The sequence below is a fragment of the Sinocyclocheilus anshuiensis genome, unplaced genomic scaffold (assembly GCF_001515605.1).
Source record: "Sinocyclocheilus anshuiensis isolate Anshui unplaced genomic scaffold, SAMN03320099.WGS_v1.1 scaffold20, whole genome shotgun sequence".
Taxonomy (NCBI): Eukaryota; Metazoa; Chordata; class Actinopteri; order Cypriniformes; family Cyprinidae; genus Sinocyclocheilus; species Sinocyclocheilus anshuiensis.
Genome location: NW_015558646.1, coordinates 1,017,273 through 1,039,048, shown reverse-complemented (window position 1 = coordinate 1,039,048; position 21,776 = coordinate 1,017,273). Strand labels below are relative to the sequence as shown.

The following is a 21,776-nucleotide window of genomic DNA, read 5'->3' as shown; positions in this document are numbered from 1 at the left end:
AAGATATTTCACATAAAAGATGTTTACATATAGTCCACAAGACAAAATAATAGTTGAATTTATAAAAATGATCCCGTTCAAAGGTTTACATCAGTTCATCCCCCAACTATTATAACATTTTGCAGATTCTGAAAGGGGGATGTAAACTTTTGACCTCAACTGTGTGTGTATATATATATATATATGTATATATTAACATTTATATCTTAAATTATTACATTATTTGTATATAATTAATTAATCAATCAAAATAATGTAAGCAACTTATCAACTGCAAAAAGTGCCTGTTTTATAAAATGACCCAGTTTGTGTTTCTTCCCCCTTGGACTGTTTAAATAGGAGAGAAGCATTTCCCAAAAGAGGAGCTGTCGTGGAAAATAGACGCAAATCAGACTAAACATAAATACTGCAGCAGTGAGGCTGTTCTCCATTCAAACCAGCCATGGCAAATGAGTAAACGCACGTCTATTGGAATGGAAAAGAGCTTGTGTAAGAGTTCAGCAGCGGGAAAGCTTATGAGCAAATCATCTCGAATGAATGAACGTCAGTGCTGTGATTCCCACTCAAGCCAATCCTGGCCAAGGTGGCATGACCCAAAGACTGGAAGGCATATTCATGCTGTCCCAAACGTGCCGCCCCTCCCTTATCCCACCTACCGCGTCCCTCCGCAGTCTTGGGTTGGCTTACAAGTGTAATTTTGATACAATTATCCATTTAGGTGAGGAGGACGCTGGCTAAACTGCAACACATGTAACCCGTGGCCTGCAAACAAAGAACAAAAGGCCACTGCTGGAAGCTCTCCACCAGTCCCCTCATAAAACAGGCAGCCCAAACCACCGTCTGAGTACAAGCCACAGTCTCCCTCCGCTGCGTCCGTACACAGTACGGCCTCCTATACGATAGGTGAGAAACGCAGACAAGAGGGAGCCAGTGCCCGGCAACCAGGACTCTACAACAGTGCAATTGTGAGCAGAGTCTGTTACTTTTGGAGGCAAACTCGAGATCTTCTACTCGACTCACAGATTCATACATCCAACATAAATTTAAACAATATAGAAAATGATGTTGCGGAGAAAAGTCCCTCGCCCTGGACTCCTGCAAAGCAGAGCTGTGAGAAAACAATGCTGGCAGTGTGTGGAGCTCTTTAGAAACAGCAGGGGTGCAGGTTCTGGGACCACTGCGGGGGAAAGAGGGAGAGGCCCAGGTGCTGTGGGACATTTTAAAGTACAGCGGTTTATGACATAGAGACTGATTTGACTCCCTAACACATCAGTAAATGTGAGAATGGTCAGTGTGAGATGGTGGTGAAGCATTTCTTCTAACACCTTCTAGTAAACAACATCTTTACTGTGACCTTTAAAGCCCAATATGCCATTCTTACAAACCCAAATTCCCAGAGTTCCCTGTGCTAGATTGCAAAAAAGCACCGAATATGTGAGCAACATTGGAGAGCAAGTTAACGATTCTATTAAAATGCCTTAAAGCTGTAAAGCTGCGCTAATCTGTCTATATTTAAAACTCAAGTTGTTGTTCTCATGTACAATTGCAGACATGATTTAAAAAAAAAAGTGTTTCTATTTACGCATGTGATAAGCACAGAGACTTTTCGGTGACTGTGGTCAGGATAAACTGAAGGCTTAAATTATAGCTGTTACCTCAGCTTAGGTTTATTGCCAACTGATTACACCAAGCCATCAACTGCCTGGTTTGATAGGGGCAGAATATCAACTAAAAGCTAAAATTACGCTTTCATGAGGAAATAAGTGGGGTATAGACTGCACGCACATTAAAATATGAGGGCACGGTTCTGCCCATGCTTGCCGTGAGTGCAAATCCTGCTGCAGATTAGAGCTGCACTGATGACAACAGGTGCTATTGAATGTCACCAGATTCCTCTCTCCTGATACAGTCAGTCCTGGCTGGAGTTTCCCTGTTGTGCTTTTGGTGTACATTAATTTACATTAAGTAGCTGCTTAAAAGGAGAATCTCTAAAAAACATCTGTTAGGTAATTTTGCAATTGTGCTTTTGCTGTAAAGTTGCCAAAACCCTCCTTAAACAATTTTATTATTACTTTCACTAATCAGTGTTTCATTCACACTGACATTTAAATGCATATTATTTTTCAGATTTTCTGAAAATTCTGCTCATTAATTTAACCATTCATTTTCATTCATGTCATTGAAAACAGCACACAAGAGCTCAATAAATAGCAATAAATAAATAAATAAAGCTAAATTAATAAAAATGATCATGATTAATCATCAAATTATCAAAATTCTAACAGATAGAAAAAATTGCTGGCAATGATGAAATATGAAAGAACTTGTAAGATGTTCTCCTCAAATGCTTCACTATTTAAAGATGAAAATGTCAAATTAGAGATGTTAAAATTAACCAATCTTGTTTGAAGGACACCTAGAGTAGTTTTATTTAAAAATAAAATATTTGAACTCACCTTTGTGTTATTCCAAAACTTTATGACTTTCTTTCTGCTGTGGAATGTAAAAGATGACACTTTGAAAAATTAAAAATGTCTCAGCCTTGTCCATACAGTATGGACAATAGTGTGGCAGTATGACAGTATGGCATACAGTGTCCAAAGCATATAGTCTAATGTTGTAATGTTGCTCTACAGAAGAAAGAAAGTCATACTGTTTTGGAACAACAAAAGGGTGAGCTTTTGGGTAAACTACCCCTTTAACTCTTTAGCTGCAGGGTCCACTAATCTTTATTGAAAAACAATGCTGCTTCTTAACCCTTCTCCGGTTAACTAATGGGCCTTTTGTTCGGGGGCTGTTGGTCATTGCAGTTAATGACTTCAGTAAACTCTGCAACTATATTCCAAAGGGAGTAAACCAGTCCAATGCACCATAACTCTGAGCTCCACAGAGCTCTCGGGGACGAAACAGGAAAACAGCAGGCCACCATCACTCCCCATACAGGAGGCCCAGAGCAAAGATATCAAGGGGAGGGAGCCAGAAATACTGGCTCAGCCAATTAAGCAGCTGCCTCGCTCAGCAGAATAATCATAATTTGCATCCGCACACTAGTTGCCTCGACTGCCTCCCCAAATGTGGCAAGCTACACAGGAAGAGCCAAGGGCTTCTGGGTCCTCAAGGCCTCTCAACTTCACCGGACCAGTTCAGATTTATGGCAGAGAGGGCGGCAGGTTGTCTCTGTCTACTCTCCCTGTACAGGACGTTTTGGCTGGAAACGACTGCCCCACAGTCCCTCAGCAGTCATCAGAAGAACCACATGCTCCAACACAAACCCCGCATTGCCTCACAATAGCTACGTGCCTCTACACCTCATTCTCTTTCTCTTTCCATCCATCCAGGTAGGTGTGTATTCATTTTCTTGCCTGTCAGGTTCTAGTGGGAAAAAAAGTCACTACCCGGGTAAAAGTACGAACTTGATATTAAATTACGGCCTACATAAACAACTGCAGGTATTGTGTGACGGACGACATGAAGCCATTCTTTGTTCTCTAGATTTGATAATGCAAGACGGCATCAGTGCCATATGCTCCAACAAATGCTAACAAGTCATAAATTTCCATCAGCACAATGCTCTCTTGTGCTTTTGGAGTTAATGTTACGTTCATGAAACCATGCTTGCTCTAAAGTACCTTGCCAGTCATGTCAGTTTTGTCAAATATGATTTGGGAGCAGCTTTACATAAACCCGACTGCTTTCCTGTGCTATAATTAGCCTTTTGAGAGGGCATCTGAAAGTTGCACTGCTCTTTTTGGATTGCAGTTGAAAGCTCTGCTGTTTTGAGATGCCATATGTCTAGCTGGGTCACTAACCCCCTAAAACACTACCTCAAGCCGTTGTGCGTGTGCAACGGTGCAGGTTTTGATTATGCCTGGATGACTGATGTGGCCTACAAATGCTCTGGGTGAGCAAAAGTATAAAGAACTGAGATATAAAGGGTTGTGGTGTATGGCGTGGGAGGCAGTCTTTACCAATTACAATGAGTGTGAAGTTGAGGGCGAGGCTGCCAAATCCATTGGTGACGCGGCAGATGTACACGCCGGCATCCTCCAGTTCCACTTCTTTGATCTTCAGACTCTGCTTCAGAACCTTGTAGCGGCTCCAGCCTGGATTCACGTTCCGCCCATCCTTCACCCACAGGACCAGCGGAGGGGGGTCACCCTCCACCGGGCATGGAAGTCGAACCGTGCGGCCCAGTTTTGCTGTCTGTCTGTCCTCTACTTGACGACTCACCCATGGAGGACCTGGAGCAAAAAACATTTGTCTTAAGTAACAGTATAGCATGTGTATTTACATAACAAATAATAACCACATACCTAACATGTGAGCGTAATGCAAAAGTGCACATTAAAGAGGTCATGAACTGAGATAACAAAATTCAATTGATCTTTTGACATATAAGAGGTCATTGTAAATTTGTATAAAAATATCCTGTAAGATTCAGAATCCAAAAATATGTTGTTAGTCTAAAACCAGCTTATAGTTATTTATGCATTTTGGACCTAAATCCAGTCCATCTATGAGGAATGTACGCTGTCAAACATACACACCTATTAGCCATTCATAGCAGTGGCCGTTTACTTCCGAGTCTACAATCTGCCACGACTATTCAAATGGAGCGTTCTGATGAGGAGGGTCAAAAACATCAGAGAACAGCACAAAATAAAAAACAAAGGCAGTTCATGACCCCTTTAAAATTAGAAATACTGTTTTCTTTATATTTTATTTCTGTATGAAGATAATTTAATAGTTAATACAGCATATATAGTTAATATAGTTTAATAGTTAATATATATATATATATATATATATACAGTATAGACCCATACATTTATATTTAGTGCATTTTGCTTTAATGCAAATCATAATAATATAAATAATATATAATATAATATATAATATAGATAATAATAATATAAATTTAATAAACAACTTATATAAATATTAATTTCATTTTATTATTAATGACAATTATTAATGTTTTGAAATAATTTTTCTTAATAAAATATTTGTATTTTTGTGGTGCATTTTGCTTTAATGCAATAATAATAATAATAAACAATTTTAATAATTGAATAAAAAAGTTTTTACATAAAAAAATTATAATTATTATTTTTGTGAACTTATTACCTATTTGCTTTATATATAACATTTGCTACATCTATAGTATGTAATGTTCCAGTACCAGCAGGTAAAGTTTTCCTCTATTTATTCCTGGCATACTCATGCTATGGGAAAGGTACAGTATGTGAAGATTCATGCGCCCTTGCCTGAAATGTTCCTTTGCCAGTGTTATGGCACAATAAGCACAAAGACAACACTGCCAAAAATGTCATGGGCACAAAATTTCTGGCATTATTTTTTTTTCTCCAGCTCCTAATACATCTAGCCCCACAAAGAAATATTATGAGGGGGAAAGCTAGGCACAAGAATCTTCTGGGGAATTTCTGTCCTTGCATGCACAAGGTCCTTTTCATCCCCTCCTTGGAGCTTGCGAAGACTCCCATGAGCACTTGCTTTCCATTTCCTCTGCACTGGCGTGTGTGTACGTTGGAAGGCACCTCTCATTCATGCCTGGTACTGTCACATCCTGTTGCTGCTCAAGCAGCTGCTGTGAGAACCACCAAGATTATAAATTGAAAAATGACACTGGCTCTAAATGCACTTTTTCGTTTTTTTTTTTCCTACTTCCCTTCAAGTCTCACTGCTGGAGTGAAGTGTTTTCACCTGAAGCTGCTGGTTGCCATCCAGGAAAGTGCCACGAGAACACGCGGGAGGGAAAAGAAAAGGTTGTTTTGGCGCTGGAATTAAATTACAGTAAATTCCAGAATGTTAGACTGAGAAGGGCCGAGAATGGCAAAAAAAGTCCTCTCCGGAAATAGAGCAGAAAAAAGGTGGAAATGAACATCACAGCTGGAGAGAAGTCTATGTTAGATGAATCATGCACTTAATTTACAAATGTACGTTTATAAAGCTATTGGAGGCTTAATAAACATTTGTGAGGCTTTGGAAAGGAAAACAGTTGTGTGTGTTTATAGTATGTATATAATGAAGATGTAATGTAATCGGTGGGCTCCTTGAAAAAACAATGGATCTTTTCACCAGCAGAGAGGAGATGGATTGCATGGACCATGTGAGATAGATCTAATGAACCATCAACCTGGTGGCTGAATGAATAGAAAAAGTGAGGGTAACTCTTGAATGTTTGCTTAAAGATATTAAAACAACCTGGTGGATACCATTGAGCAGAAGCTAAAATATCTCATTGCCTTTCCGTCCACAGGCCACGCTTCACACACAGCATACATCACGCACATGATAAAGAATGCATCAGAAGAAAGATGTGACTCAGAGAAAGCCTGGGACTGTCATTTAAAATTGCTTCCTTCCATCATGCTTGCTAACTATTTGTCACAGAGCCGTGTCTAAGCTGTCCGAAAAGCTTTGATGTGAGGCGGAGGGAAGCGTCATATGTGCTGACAGACAAATATTGCCCATAACAGTGGAAAAGACAAAAGATGACTGAGGCCACACACACGCCCCATACAGAAAAAAACATGTCTGGCTGAAGCTGATGGCAGACAGGGTGGCAAAAGAAATCTCCTACAGGAGGTGAAAATAACCACACTGTGTGCTGAGAGATTATTTGTCTTTGTCTTTTTAGGCAGAATATTAAGTATTTGAGGTTAAGGTAAGGGTTGGTTGTTTTGCATGCAGAGTACCGTATGCTAAATCACAGCACACTAAAACACTTTTGGAGAAGTTGCATCTCTAAGTTCATGCTCTTTGTAGCACCACAGTTAAAAATAATATTAAAGCTAACGTTTTTTTTTTAAATCTAGATAAACTAGTTGATGTCAGTTATTGACCTTCCCCTGGCCATGGGGACTTGGGGCAAAAATGCCACTAAATTGGACAAAAATGTCCCTGCACAAATAAATTAAATCTATTACGTCTGTTGCTAACAAAGTGAATATGAATAGACAGTGTCGATTGCGGCATTAAATTAAGATCTGCTCATGTTGCACCGTATTTCATTTTAGGCGTTTTTACAGTATTGCGCATTTTAACCAATCACACACATATCAGTTGAGCTTAGGAATGCAATGGCCAATCAGAAGCGTTCAGATGAGTCATCGTTCAAACTCATCAGTTTTGTTGAGTGCGCGCGCATTCACTGACTGAATTTCGGACTCTTGCGAATTCTCTCATCATAAACAACAAAGCGCAGATGTATGTACAATGTAAATAAGAGATGCATTTAACAGTGTATACAGCTTCAGTGATTATAACGATAGTTTAGTTTTTTTGAGAGTGCTTAAACTCGCGATAGATCAATGTTAGTGATAATGTCACTTTCTATATATAGTTTATTCGCTGTTTGAATAACAGTGGAAAGGAAATGTTATATAATTATCAATTTCTAACGTTTTTATTAAATTGTAATCACGTTAAATACAAATTCAGTCCCATTAAACATTTTTTAGCCTACATGACACCCATGTCTGGTTCTTACCTAAAAAGACGGGTTTATGATGTTTAATACATTTGGCTGCTTTTAGCCTTACCCTGGAGTTGGTTCACCCTCTGCTTATGATCTTGCCCACCCATACCTACTACTGTCATGTTGCCTTTCAAGATAAACTACCATTGAAATGTTTGGGGGCACTAAGATTTTTTAAATTTTTTAAAATAAATGAATACTTTTAGCAGCAAGGATGAACTGAATTGTTCATTTATAATGTTATAAGACATTTATAATGTTACAAAATATTTATATTTCAAATAAATGCTATTCTTTTGAATCTTCAAAAATCCTGAAAAATGTATTTTGGTTTAAGCAAAAGAAATAAATAAGCAACACAACTGTTTTTAACATTGATAATAACAAGAAATGTTTTTAAGTAGCAAATCTCAAGCATATTAAAATGATTTCCGAATTATCATGTGACACTGAAGACTGAATTAATTGCTGCTGAAAATTAAGCTTTGCATCACAGGAATAAAAGTACATTTAAAAATACATAAAGTAAGTAGAAAACAGCTACTGTACATTTTAATAATATTTCACAATATTACTATATTTACTGTATTTTAATAAAATACAGCCTTGGTGAAATAAGAGACTTTCAAAAACAAAATCTCACCAACCCCAAACTTTTGAACAGTAGTGTACTTCGTTTTGGCATCAGTTTAAAATAATAATTTTCATGCAAACAGATTTAGATTAAGCACCACTAATGTGCACGTCACACTATTGGTCACATTTATGAATATTGAGTCTCTAGACAAAGAAAATGAGAGCAAGACAAAGACAGCAACAAAGAGAAAGAGTCATCATCTTGCGTCCATGTGCAGGCATCGCATACAATGCGTTTTTAACAGACCTCCCAGGAAACACCCTCACCACATTCAAGACAACACTGAAGACAAGATCAATGGACTGATGCTCCATAAAAATGTATATACATTTATTGCCACCCCGACTGTACAATAAATGACTACACTGACATGAATCACTCATTTCTGTCTAGATCTATTGGACTAGACACATGACCAGTTAAATCTCCACGTCAAAAAGAAGACCAAACTATATAAGGATTACTAGCTAGCATGCACTCCTTCACTGGCCCGTTTTGTCTCAGACATCTTGATATGGTTTTTTGATTTCTCAAAGGATTTATGAACCGGCCTTACAGACCGCAGTGGAAGTACTTTGAAGCCTGGGCAGCTTCCACAGCTTTAGATGAACATCACTGGTGTCACAGGGAGAGCTTCAAACAGAGCTTGACAGAATGCTGCATGGATAAATGATTAGAATGGAGGAAGTGACATGACCATCAAAGGCCCAGAGAGAGAGAAAGACAGAAAGAGAAGGCAGTGTGTAAGAGAAGAAGGTGCAGGAGTAACACTGAAGACTTGGATGAGCAGTCCAGGCATGGCAGCCAGTTAACTAACTGCTGCTGTCAAAGGACACGTGTACACAACATCCAAACAGTCCGGCCCATTATGAGAGCTAGAGACCGCTCTGCACATTTCTGTCAGCGTTCCCGGGGATTATTTCAGATGTAAATCACCCGCCACTGTTACAAATCTGCTCAACATAGCCTATGACCGCATATTAAAAATGTTTAGCAGGAACTGAATAAAACATGTAATAGCATTTTAGTTCCTGTAGCTTAATATTGGTGCTACTAACATTAAGATCATGGGGTTGATTCCTAGTGAATACATATTCTAAAAGACTACTACAAAATTGTTCAATTTGTTAGCATTAGTTAATGCATTAGGCATGAGGAACTAACAATCAATAATACTTTTACTGCATTTATTAATCAAGGTTAATGTTACATGATATCTCTTTTGCTCAATTCAAAATAACAGTTTTCTATTTTAATTAATTTTAAATGCAATTTATTCCTGTGATGGCAAAGCTGAATTTTCAGCTGCCGTTTTTTTTAAGTTTTTAGTGTCGCAATCATTCTAATATACTGATTTGGTGCTCAAGAAACATTTCTTATTGTTACTAATGCTGAAAACAAGTCGTGCTGCTTGATATTTTTGTGAAAACCATGATTTTTTTTATTTTGTTTTTAGGATTCTTTGATGAACAAAATGTATTTAAAATTGAAACGTTTTGTAACAATGTAAAAGTTTTACCATCACTTTTGATCAGTTTATTGTGCCCTTGCTGAATAAAAGTATTAATTTCTTTAACTCTTTACCCGCCAGCGTTTTTGCTGAATATCACTAAAATTTCATGGCCCCCAAAATATTTTGTTGTATGAATATCTGAACATGTCCTGTCTCATATTCTAGCATCAATCAGTTTTTTTTTTTATCAACACTTGAATGTACTGTAGGTAGGTTTCATAAAAAAAGTAACATTTTGAGCAAAATGCTGAGAAAATCGCATTTTCATCAAATACTACATCTGGATCATATTCAGTAATATTATCAAAGTAAAGATGTACTCCCATCAGTACTCTCAAAGCTTAGACAGGCCTTTAACACTTTCTGGATTGACATTTCACTCTATAACATTAGGCAGTTTTAATTTATATGCGGTTAATGTTGATGATCGCATTATTTTTCATGCATAGAAAGAGTTCAAAGAAATGAAACAGTAGTGTACAGTACTAATATATTTTTGAAATTTCAAGTTGTTTAAATTAGTTAATATTTTATGAATGAATAATACGAGTTACTGTTTTTTTTTACTATTTAACTTTTAAAGTTTTCACCATAAGATTCACTTTTAAACTTTTTTAGGGGAAGTCATGGCCTAATGGTTAGAGAGTCGGACTCGTAACCATGGTGTGTGTGTGTTCACTGCTGTGTGTGTGTACTTTGGATGGGATAAATGCAGAGCACTAATTCCGAGTATGGGTCACTTTCACTAAATGATACTGTTTTTCACATTTTATTAATATGATAATATTAATCAAATGTAAAAAACAGTATCATATTCTGTCATCATTTACTCACCCTCATGTCATTCCAAATCTGTATGACTTTCTTCTGTAGAACACAAAGGAAAATATTTTAAACAATGTTGGTGTCTCAAAAATATATTTTTTGTGTTAAACACAAGACATTACATAATAAAGGTTTGCAACAACATTAGAGTGAATTTATGATGACAATTTTCATTTTTAAACCTTATTGTAAAATGTTACCAAATAATCTAAAAAGAAACAACTAGTACTAGTTCTTAGTAAACTGTGTACATCATGCATGTGGATGTTCTGACTTAACACTCTTTTCCTCTAAGAAAAACACAAACAGCACTGGCAGCCAAGCTTCTGCCAGGTCATCTAGAGTTTGATCTACCACTCTCATGTGATCTACACAGCACCTTTATCTTCTCTTATGGTGAATCTCCTGCAAAAGGGGAGGACAGCTGCTATAGGACTCAGCATGTGATCAGTGATAGAGACAGATAGACCAAACACTGCAGCACTGGTCTTGGCAATGGAATGTGACTCTATCAGGAAGAGAGATAATGGGCAGAGATTGAGGCCTGATGCTGTTTGCACAGAGCGTCCTATGCTGACACAAACACAGGATTGCTAGGTAAACAGGTTCACTTATACCTCTCCCTTTTAGTTCTGGTAATGTGAATGCAGAGCTGTGGTTCTGTCATCGCCACTGTTCACAGCTGTCTCTCTACCGAGTGTAATCAGATCTTGAGCCAGACTTTGTACCTCGACCAACTGCTGCCTCTGGAGCCAAGCTAACTCAATAAGGCACTGCAGAAGTCTGACATCATGTGTGCGATTCCACACAGACTTCCTTGTGGGTTATGGGCTGCTCTTTGTGCCCTGAAGAGGACACAGAGCAGCTGCCCGTCATCCACTGATCCATTAATTAAATTAAACACAGCGAAGCCCAGGCCGCCTGGTCTCACTTTGTCTTAATTCTGATGACCTCCTGTACATTTTACCAAATTAAGCACCAAGAGGTAGTTAGTTTTGCATTTTCAAATTCTGTTCTTATTTTATTGCTACGTTCAAACTTGAAATGTGCATCACCGTTCAAAACCTTGGGGTTGGTAAGATTTCTTAAATGTTTTTAAAAGGCTCTTATGCTCACCAACACTACATCTATTTAATCAAAAATACAGTAAAAACTGTGAAATATTATTCCAAAAATGTAAAATAACGGTTTTGTATTTTAATATATTTTAAAGTGTAATTCATACTGGTGATTCAAAGCTGAATTTTCAGCATCAGTACTCCAGTCATCAGTGTCACATGATCCTTCAGAAATCACTCTAATATGCTGATTTGTATTATTTTTTTGCATTAAATGTTGAAAACAGTTGTGCTGCTTAATATTATAGTTAATTCATTTATTTTACTGTACATTTTATTTAATGTTTTTATAATATCATATAATAATAGGACTGGTTTAGTTTAGTTTACTTTACAATAGCTTTATTTGAGCTTACGATAATAACCCTGTTAAGTCCATTTGCTAGAAAGGGGCTGATGCCAAGGATCTCAGATGAACCCCTGACATTTAAACTGCCAGCTGGGGAATCTGGTTCAAGACTGTCCTGTCTCATCAAGCTTGCCAAACCCTCACCCTGACAGAGATATTTTGAGAGCTGGAGATGAGAAGTAGCATCCATGACTGTAAATGCACCTAAAGTGTTCCTGTCTGTCAACAAGCTGCCATGCTGCTCCAGTCTGCAGTTCAACCAAATTATCTACAAGGAGGAGATGTTAGATTATTGCCAATGGTTTCAAACCATAGATTGCTACCGTATATACAGTAGAAAAGGCCCTATTCAAGCATGACTGGTGTTTCATTTTATACAGTACGATTCATTATGGATACAAAGCTGATCTGAGATTTATCTTGCTCACGCTGGCTGAAATTATGATGGTTTTCTGCTTTGTTATTCACTATTTCAGACCCCCAAAGTGAGGTTGCAATCAAACAACCTCAGAAACCCAATGCAGGACAGCATCTCCAATTTCTTCTGTGTAAGACAGCATTCCTTATTTGTTTCCTCCTCATATGGACCACCAGCAATTTGGACCACAGGGAAGGGCACTGCAGCGCGCCAAACCCGCCCTCGTAAATAGACTCGCAACTCTGCAGGGTTTGAGGGGTAATGTTGAGTAACCTGGTCTCCAGCACCGTAATGAGCACCTGCTTATTAAGCTTGGCCTTTGTGTCAAAAATCCCGGCCGACAGCCATCACACGCAAGACCTCTAATCCTGATTTGGCTCTCTTTTTGCTGCTTTTTTTTCTCTCTATTGCTTTCTCTCCTTTCTTTCTTTCTCATGAGTGTTTACATATTAAGTTATGCCTTGCAGCGTGAGCTACTGCTGTTGCAATGACACTGACAGAATCGCGTGCCAGAGCAGACACAGCTGTTCGCGAAAAGACAAGACTGCACACAACGCATTTGCCGAGCTCACCTTATTAATCACATCTGACCCTATGTTACACTAAGAACATGAAAAGTTCACCCATTTCCTTTTATCTTCTCTTTTATTTCCCAGATGCTGAAACAAACTCGAGGCCACTGTTCTTTGTTTATCTTCCTGCTCTCGGTGCTTTTCCCATCCTGACCTTTGACCTATTGCAATGACCCTAGGAAAAGTGCACCCGAGGTAGCAATAAGTGTGAGAGAACATTAAAAACAGCTATAGGAAAAGAGGCCCTTCTGTCTGAATGTTTAAATTCCTGGAATGCTAGAGCTCACAACATGGGATCTTGGATTTGCTTTGCGACAGTAAAGTGCATCTCTCGCAGCTGAGGTTGATCCTTGTTGTGTTGGACACCTGTAATCCTGTAAAACACAAGCTAATCCTTCTTTTAAACAGGGGATAAAGAAATTCCCAAGAAGCCTCCTGTATCGAAACAGTGAACCGCCCATACACCGCAAATTGCACATGACGAACGCATTGGCCTGGTCTTGCACGAGGACACTGCTCCGACAGGCTCAGTCCACGGGAATATGGAGAACAAAGGTGGGATGGCAGCTCTCAATCTCTCATTCAAAACGAGTTGCCCTCTCCCACCTGTGCAAACTCTCCAGCTCGGCATGTCACAGGTACATAGACAAGAAGGGGATGAAACACAGTTGAACTCCCAGAACTATTCAAGCGCTGAAACTTTTTAACTAAGCTCAGATTATAAAAAAAAACGTTCAAAGGCTTGGCGTGCTTCCTTTGTGTTTTAATACCTCCTCCATAAATACCGACACTCAAAGAGCCGCGTCGACGCAATACAGCACCGACAAATGCAGCTCATTAGCCGCTTTGTTTACGTAAACTGACTTTTCACCCACAAAACAGACGGCTTTTGTGATGTGAGCGCACGTTTAACATAGATCACGAACTACAAAGAAAAGCCCTCAGACTTCAGAGGAGAATAATGGGCTCATGGTTCTGGTTTTCATCTGAGATTAAAAAATATGGGGTAAAATACAGCATCAGTTTTTGCCAGACTGGGTTCATGCTGTCCTGACATTAATGTTCTAGTGTGTGCGTGTGTGTTTGGACTCACTGCAGGACCTGATGTTATGAACATCATGTTCAGATTTAACAACTGCACTATTTCCCGATTGAAATGTGCTGGTTAACTTGCTCAGCATTTACAATGCCAAGGAACACACGCACATGTGCATGTGTGCGCACGTACACACACGCAGACAGAGGTATTTGCCAAATAATCCTTTTTTGAAAACTCAGTTGCCACATAGGTACACTAAACAATGCTCACTTCCTGTGGCAAGACAAACTTCAGCAGAAAAATGTGTTAATAGTGAAATCACCTCAATCAACATCATAATTATCCAAATTGGAAACACATGTACACATGCATGCAAACACACATGTAACATAATGTTCCTCTCAAAAGAACTAAATACTGACATTTTCAGATATATATATATATATATTTTTTACAGTTTTCTTCACAAGTGTGCCGCATTGAACTGATACAGTTTGCAGCTCTTTCAGACAGACAGGCAGACAATAACTCTGTCTCTAGCGCACACAGACAGACAGGCAGATAAGAGCAGCTTTGGTTACAGCTGTTTGTATCCTTAGGCATTTTCAGCTCTGTGCCAAGTACATAATTTCTCTAACACAGGAACATGTACAACTCAATCCTAAGTGTAGCTCATTGAAACGGTATAAATGTGCTTATAGTAATATGCAAGTAAATATTCTATAGAGAATCTATAAGAAGGCCTTATAAAAGAACTACACCAAAGATGTGCTACTTTACAAAGAGTATCAGACGTTAGCCATTAAAATGTTATAAGTAACTGAAATAACCACAAATGTCAGGGCATGTCAAAACATCTCCAGGGCCCAAAAAGGCCCCTGATGGTTAAATCAAACACAATTAGTAATAAAATTACAGCAAAAAATGTTTGCATAGCTTACTATTTTAAATATTTAACGACTAATTACCACTAAATTTGCATAGATTGGAGGAGAAAATCTGCGTAATTGATTTAAAGTGATTTTAGTTTAGCCAAATATGAAAGTTCTGTAAATAAAAAACCCTGCTCTTTTTAACACAATAAAAGTGAATGGTAACCAGAGAAAAGACAATAAATAAATACAAAATATGAATGAATAAATAAATAATAACAATAATAAAAGTAGTAGTAGTATATATTCTGTTTTTTATAGCCATTTACATTTTTGAGCAGACCCAAGAGAAACAACATGGATAGTTGGCCTTATTCATGCAATTTGCATATGTACATGTTTATGTTTGTCAGACTAAGACAAGACCCATAAGAATGATATTAGAATGATGTTTGGTTTACAAGTTTTAAATATGGTCTCTTTAAATTTAAATGAGGTCTCTTCCTCACACAAATATCTTATGGCTTTAGAAGACTTGGAATATAGCATGCAAGTTACATTGATTAGGTGCTCGTTGTCATTTCTTCAGAGCTCATCATTCATATTCTGCTAAAATTTCTCCTTTTGAAAGAATATAGTGATGCAGGTTTGGAACAACATGAAGGTAGAGTAAACATCCCTATTCTCACAGAATTAGAATGATTTTTATAACTTTATCATTATAGCTATAGTCCTTGGTGTGAACGGCCTTTATTTATTTTTGTAGCTTATAGTAAATTGACCAAATATTTAATAAACAAACACATAAGCTGAACAGGATGTGTAGAACTTTGTGACTTACAGCCATTAGTATTCTGTATTAAACTAAAGCACAGGCCAACTAATCATTCAAAGCATAGTATATGAAGCAGCCTATGCTTTTCCATTGCATTTGGCTTCTCTGTAATTTGGCCAAAGCAGCCAGATACTGACGCCTGCATTACTGTTGTCCTGCAGAGGCAGATCACAGACACAGCATGGCTCCAACAGAGCTGCTCCATTATCATTTGTTTGATAAGCAGGGCCCGCCTGCAGAGCTGCATTATCTGTCTAATAAACCCAGAGATCCTGACACCCGCTGAGAGACCAGCTGAAGGGAGAGCTACATAACTGAAGCCTGTTTTCCCTGTTCTTATCAAAGCTATTTCTGCTTTAAAAGGTAGATTATTGAGGTAAATGGGGCATGAGGGCCAACATCTCCTGCTTACAACCCCAGAGTCTGGAACTGATTTAAATATCTGAGAGGAGAGAAAACGAAATCCTTTTCCTGATGTTCCTGTGTCTGCAAATATACCACGTTTTACCGTATCTGACCTCTTTAAAGAACACAATACAGGCCTTTGATACATGTGCCACTCTAAACAGCTGGTAACTGCCAACGACTGTTGGATACACATTTCTGTCTTTCATCGAACTCTACAACCGGTAGAGTGCGTAAATCAGAGCTATATTTATTAGCATGGATACGGTTTGTTTCGCTTCAACTTCAAGTATTCGCTCTGCAGCAGCAATCATCTGCCAGATCAGAACAAACGTCAAAAAAAACAGACAAATATCAAGCTGCACTGCTCATAACAGCCAGGCGCCGTGCCACAGGAACCCGAACATTTTCTTGGGAGAAAGCAGTCAGCTTCTTTCCACCGGCAGGAAAGTTAGTGAGAAACAGGAAATATCTGACCACACGAGAGAACAGGGATGCAAGAGAATTTCTCAAACCGCTGTGTTCACACTTTGTCTGAGCTGACTGCTGTGTTTGTGTGTGTAAGGATTGCTGGAGGAGTGTCATGCCAATCTGAGCTGTCCATACTCATAGAAACCAATGAGGTATTGAGATGAAAGCAAATAGCCTACACTAGTGTACACTTATCCCAGCTGTGATCAGATTCTTGACATATTTTAATTGGATAACGACAGATATCCAATTAAAATCAGAATAACAGAATTCTGGTCAAAGCTAGATTACACTATATAAATCTATGAATTATACAAAGGAATATATTCTAATAATTATTAAATCAATCTGCTATTCAACAGGCTTTTATAGGACAGATCAACCAAGATGCTGTTAAAAAAAAGGAACAACCAAACAGCCTCCCAAAAAACACTCTTGTGTGCCTTACATCATTGATTCATGGTCTGCAGTTGCTACATCAAAATATGCTGACATTAACACCCACCAAATGCGGGTGGATTTTTAGCAGTGGCATGTAACACGATCACTCCCATTAGCCACTTTGGCAGGTTGACTGCAAATGTAACACTGATTTCATTCAAATGAGTAAATATTAAGTGACTTATGTTGACCGTTTTTGCTCAATTTGGTTAACGAAAATAGTTCCAAACAAAGATCACAGCAGAACATTCGTGCATCTCTGAGCAACAATAAGTGATGCTTCGTTACTGAATGATTCAGCGTTTTTGAATATACAGCTTCAATGGTTCAAATCCCATTCATAAAGACAGGAGCTGCATCCAAAATCAGTATTTAATAAAAGAAGTATGTACAAATTTATAGTAATAAAAGAGTAGGCAAAAATACCCATGACCTACAACTTCCGACGGGATTCTGAAGTGTGCATTCGATGGACACTATCCCATGAGGCCACGGGAGAGGATTTATGAATTGCTGCGATGTGACGCAACTGACGGCGGTAGGTCACGTGACAATGACAACATGGTGAATGAAGTACGTCCAGATTACAATCATACTACACACATTCATACTATATAGAACATATTCTTTTTGTGGTCAGGAAGTAATTACTAATTCAGAAAAGTACCTATAAGAGAGTATTCGATTTCGGAGGCAGCCAGGCACTTGCTTCATTCTTGAATGAACCTGCCATCTGAATGAATCATTTGAATGAATGACTCAATGACTCACTCATTAAGACAATCACGTACTTCCACCAAATAGTGGTTTACTTTCATATTTAAAAGTAGCATATCATTGCATTTTCCCCTTACCATTTCATATTTATAGATGAAATAACTGATTTAAAAGACTGAAATGTAAGAATTTGATATGAAAGATGATGCGTAAATTTAATAAGGTTAGGAAAAAACAGCCCTTTACCTAGTTAAAAAATGACCTGGAAACCTGCAAAAAGTCAATTTTAGTATGCAGCAGTCAACTTTAATCATATAAAATGTAATTTCCTAACAATAAAATTGAGGCCAGTGAAAATTCTGAGTGGCATTTTGGAAAACCACTAGCCACAGTGGCTGGTGAGCAAAAAATTAAATGTCAAGCCCTGGTTGTTGCTAATTTGAAAATGTTATGTTACAAGTACAACTAGCAGCCGTTTAGTTATTTGAGTAACAGAGATACAGAACAACTGTGTCATTGTTTTTATAAACAAGAAGTTAATGTTGAGTAACTTACTTTTTAGATACAGTGGCTCCACCAATGAAAATTATTCCAAACAAAGCCACAACCGAACTGTTGCAAGTTGCAACACTGAGCAACACACAGTTTTGTTGTTTTCTTTCCTGAATAATTCACAGTTTTAAACGAACTGGCTGAACGGATGATTCAATGACTCATTCATTAAGTCTGTTGTCATGAAAACTGTTTTTGAATAAACTGGTTGATATAGCAGGTCAATGATTCACTTAGAAAGTTGTCGATAACTTGTCAAAGTGATTTAACCAGCAGAAAGAATCACTAAACAGCCACACCATTAATGCACATTGACAGTCTGCCTGAATAAAATAAAATAAATAAATAAAATGGTTTCTGTAAAAATCGACATTAATTGCTTACAGTAGATGAAATAAATCTCAGAAATGTTGGTGTTCAGATGATAAGACAAGATTAATTGACCATTCAATAAATATATTCAGCGACATCTATGATCAATGGCAAAATGCATCTTAACTGTTGTGCTTTATCTTATGCAAACTTGTGTTTAGGTTGTGCTGCTTTAAGGTTTTATTTCTAAATATGATCTCCAGATTTGATTGAATATCATGATCTTGAAAGTACAGTTACACCTGCTTAATTTCTAACTTCACACAAGTAAAACAGGTACTGGCAAATAAAGTAGTATTTCCCCCCCTTCTCTCCACAAAGAAGTCATTTCTCTGCTCTTCCAGAATTCTAGGGAAACAAGTGTTTGTCACACAGCAATGATCTTAACACACAGTGCCAAAGTGTCATTGGAAACACATCCAGTAACTGTCTTGCCTTAAGCTCCATATCATGTTTCTCCACAACATAATAGTCACTTCACCCAACAATGAACCCTCTTAAATGAACCAAGTGCAGTTGTGTCTGACAAAATCTATTAAAGCACAAAGGGTTTCCTGAAACATTTCCTAATTGTTTATTGAATATTACAGCTTGAAGAATGCCACTGTTTTAGCAAATCCACCGACATACACCTCATTCAGCTACCACTGCAAAGCCAGTTTACTCAAATGTCATATATCTCACTCCTGTTTCCTTTATTCCCTACATTTAACACACAGATAGTGGGAAAACTGGGACCCAGAATTCCAAGAATGGCTGATAGGGGGAAATGAAGAGCAATCCAAGGACAACACAGATTGAGACCCCACCCCCCCCAAGAAGTGCTCATAGCACACAGTGAGGAATAGAGTCAACAAATGGACCAATAAACAGAGAAGACAATGGATTGTTTACTTAGTAGAGGTCAGGCTTAACCTGGCATTCTTATGGGCGCATTAATAGTAATCACCTTTAACAGAGTAAATACCACAGTTAACTCATCCAGATTTATTATGCCAGACCAAATAATGTTGTTTCAGATAATAGTGACATAAATGAGACCATAAATGGCTAAGCCACCATAAAAGATATACAGGTCTGGCATCCCAGTATGAGTCAAGCATAAATTGTAAAGGAATTTTAATCAGCGATAATACAAGATGAGCTAAGATATTGCACAACACACAGAAATGGCTTTTTCTTTCAAACACATTCATTTATTTCCTCTGAGAGGCAGTAAAATGTCCTTTGGGCTCCCAGCAGGGTGATGGCACATGTGGAGAAGGTCCACACCTTTCTGACTCAACTCTGCGATACACAATCTCCAGCACAGTAGGTGTCATTAGTTAGACTTTGCTTTATGTAAATTTAGTTTCAACTTGGCAGGGAACACTGAATTATGTACCTCTAAATTTCTGTTACAGTTCAGGGAACAGGGACCTCTTGTTTGGTCTGAGACACCGCAGTGCAGATATAGATGTGAGACTTCAAAAGAATGACTTTATATGTGTCTGCGGTTAGTCTGCTGTGTCAGTAAACACGGCCGGCCCATTCCCTGATGTGCTTAAAGTAGTCAATAAACAAATTGGGCAGCAAAAGGTCACTTTTTAATGTCTTGACCTTATAGCAAACTAAAATTGGTTCAGTAGCACTGTAATTTTTTCATGCTATAATAACAAATTTGATTTAATCAGTTATAACAAGAACTAATATTGATACTTATTAACTAATAATTTCTACACAATTTTATTGTCAGTTTTAACTTCAAATGCTGAAAAAGAAAAAGTGCATTGAATTTATCACTACGGATTATTGCTTAAATGTATTAAAAATTAAATTTCAATACTTTCAATTAAAGTCAATTATAGTGCACGTTTTTACAGGGCAAAATAAAAACACTCCCCCCCAAAACCCCGTGTATAACCCTTCAAAACCCTAAAATACTAAAAAATTATGTGATTTTATTGATGTATTTATTTGTGATAATATTTGAACATTTTTGGACACTTCTTCTTGAATTTCTTAGTTCAGAGAAGTTTAGATTGAGCAAAAGTTCAAGAGGCAAAAGTGAAACATACAAATAATCATCTTCTAAAAGTTATACTGAAATATATTATTTGTGAGCCAAGAATATAAAATCAGCATTAGACTGCTAACTTTAGTCTGTATCGTCAAAGGAAATGGCCTCTAATTATGTCCTAATGGATGAATAAAAGATTGATAATAGACAACATGACTCACCTCTAGCTTCACATGATAACGCCACGATCAAAACCCCAGTGAGAAAAGTCAAGCATCCCCTCTCTGGAAACATTTTATGATGTCCCGCCACTAAAAGAAACCATGAGAATCATAACGATGGAGTTTTACACTACACAGTTTACAAACTGCGACGCGACAAACTAAAACACAACAGCAGCTTTCCTCATGAGCTCGTTAGTCGCGTCGCGTTTAGGCGTTCGTTTGCAAAGTAAATGTGGTGTAAATAGAGCCTGATGAAAGTAGTGTTGGGGTATTGAGTACTTACATGTCCGCCGAAAGCAATTTAATACTAGGAGTTAATCAGTTTCTAATAGAAGGATGAAGAAGAACACTCTTGAGCAGCAAGGTCTTCTTTTAAACGTCTTCAGATTTTTTAGTATTCTGTCCAGGTGAGGAAAAGTTCAGGAGTACTTAGGTTCCACTCGCCTCTTCGCTTGACATGACCCGTCAGCATCCCTGACCGTGGAGAGAACTGAAGATCTACAGCTGTGAATCACAGCAGCGCTCCTCCACGCCAACAGCTGGAGACCGGCACAAATTAAACACGAGCGACCCCTGTATGCGCACAGATGCCAACACTACTCCACCTGTGTAGGGGTCCAGCTATGGCAATCCATAATAACAATTAGAAAAAAAAAAAACTCTCCATAGGGTGAAATATGCAATGTCTGTCTTTCTTTCTTTCTTTCTTTCTTTCTTTCTTTCTTTCTTTCTTTCTTTCTTTCTTTCTTTCTTTCTTTCTTTCTTTCTTTCTTTCTTTCTTTCTTTCTTTCTTTCTTTCTTTCTTTCTTTCTTTCTTTCTTTCTTTCTTTCTTTCTTTCTTTCTTTCTTTCTTTCTTTCTTTCTTTCTTTCTTTCTTTCTTTCTTTCTTTCTTTCTTTCTTTCTTTCTTTCTTTCT

At 37.8% G+C, this 21,776-nt stretch overlaps 1 protein-coding gene across 2 annotated transcripts in view; it reads right to left on the bottom strand.

The window, feature by feature from the left end:
* The window catches only part of LOC107680949 (fibroblast growth factor receptor-like 1), a 34,335-nt gene that overhangs the window by 9,810 nt on the left and 2,749 nt on the right, over window positions 1-21,776 (bottom strand). The window contains exons 1-3 of one of the 2 annotated variants that reach the window (XM_016477045.1): window positions 21,144-21,348; window positions 20,858-20,947; window positions 3,969-4,241 (exon numbers count right to left, since the gene is read on the bottom strand). In XM_016477045.1, coding sequence (XP_016332531.1) covers window positions 3,969-4,241; window positions 20,858-20,930 — 346 coding nt within the window. In that variant the 5' untranslated portion in view covers window positions 20,931-20,947; window positions 21,144-21,348. Of the gene's footprint in view, window positions 1-3,968; window positions 4,242-20,857; window positions 20,948-21,143; window positions 21,349-21,776 lie in introns of those variants that run through there. The other variant, XM_016477046.1, reaches the window with a different exon arrangement.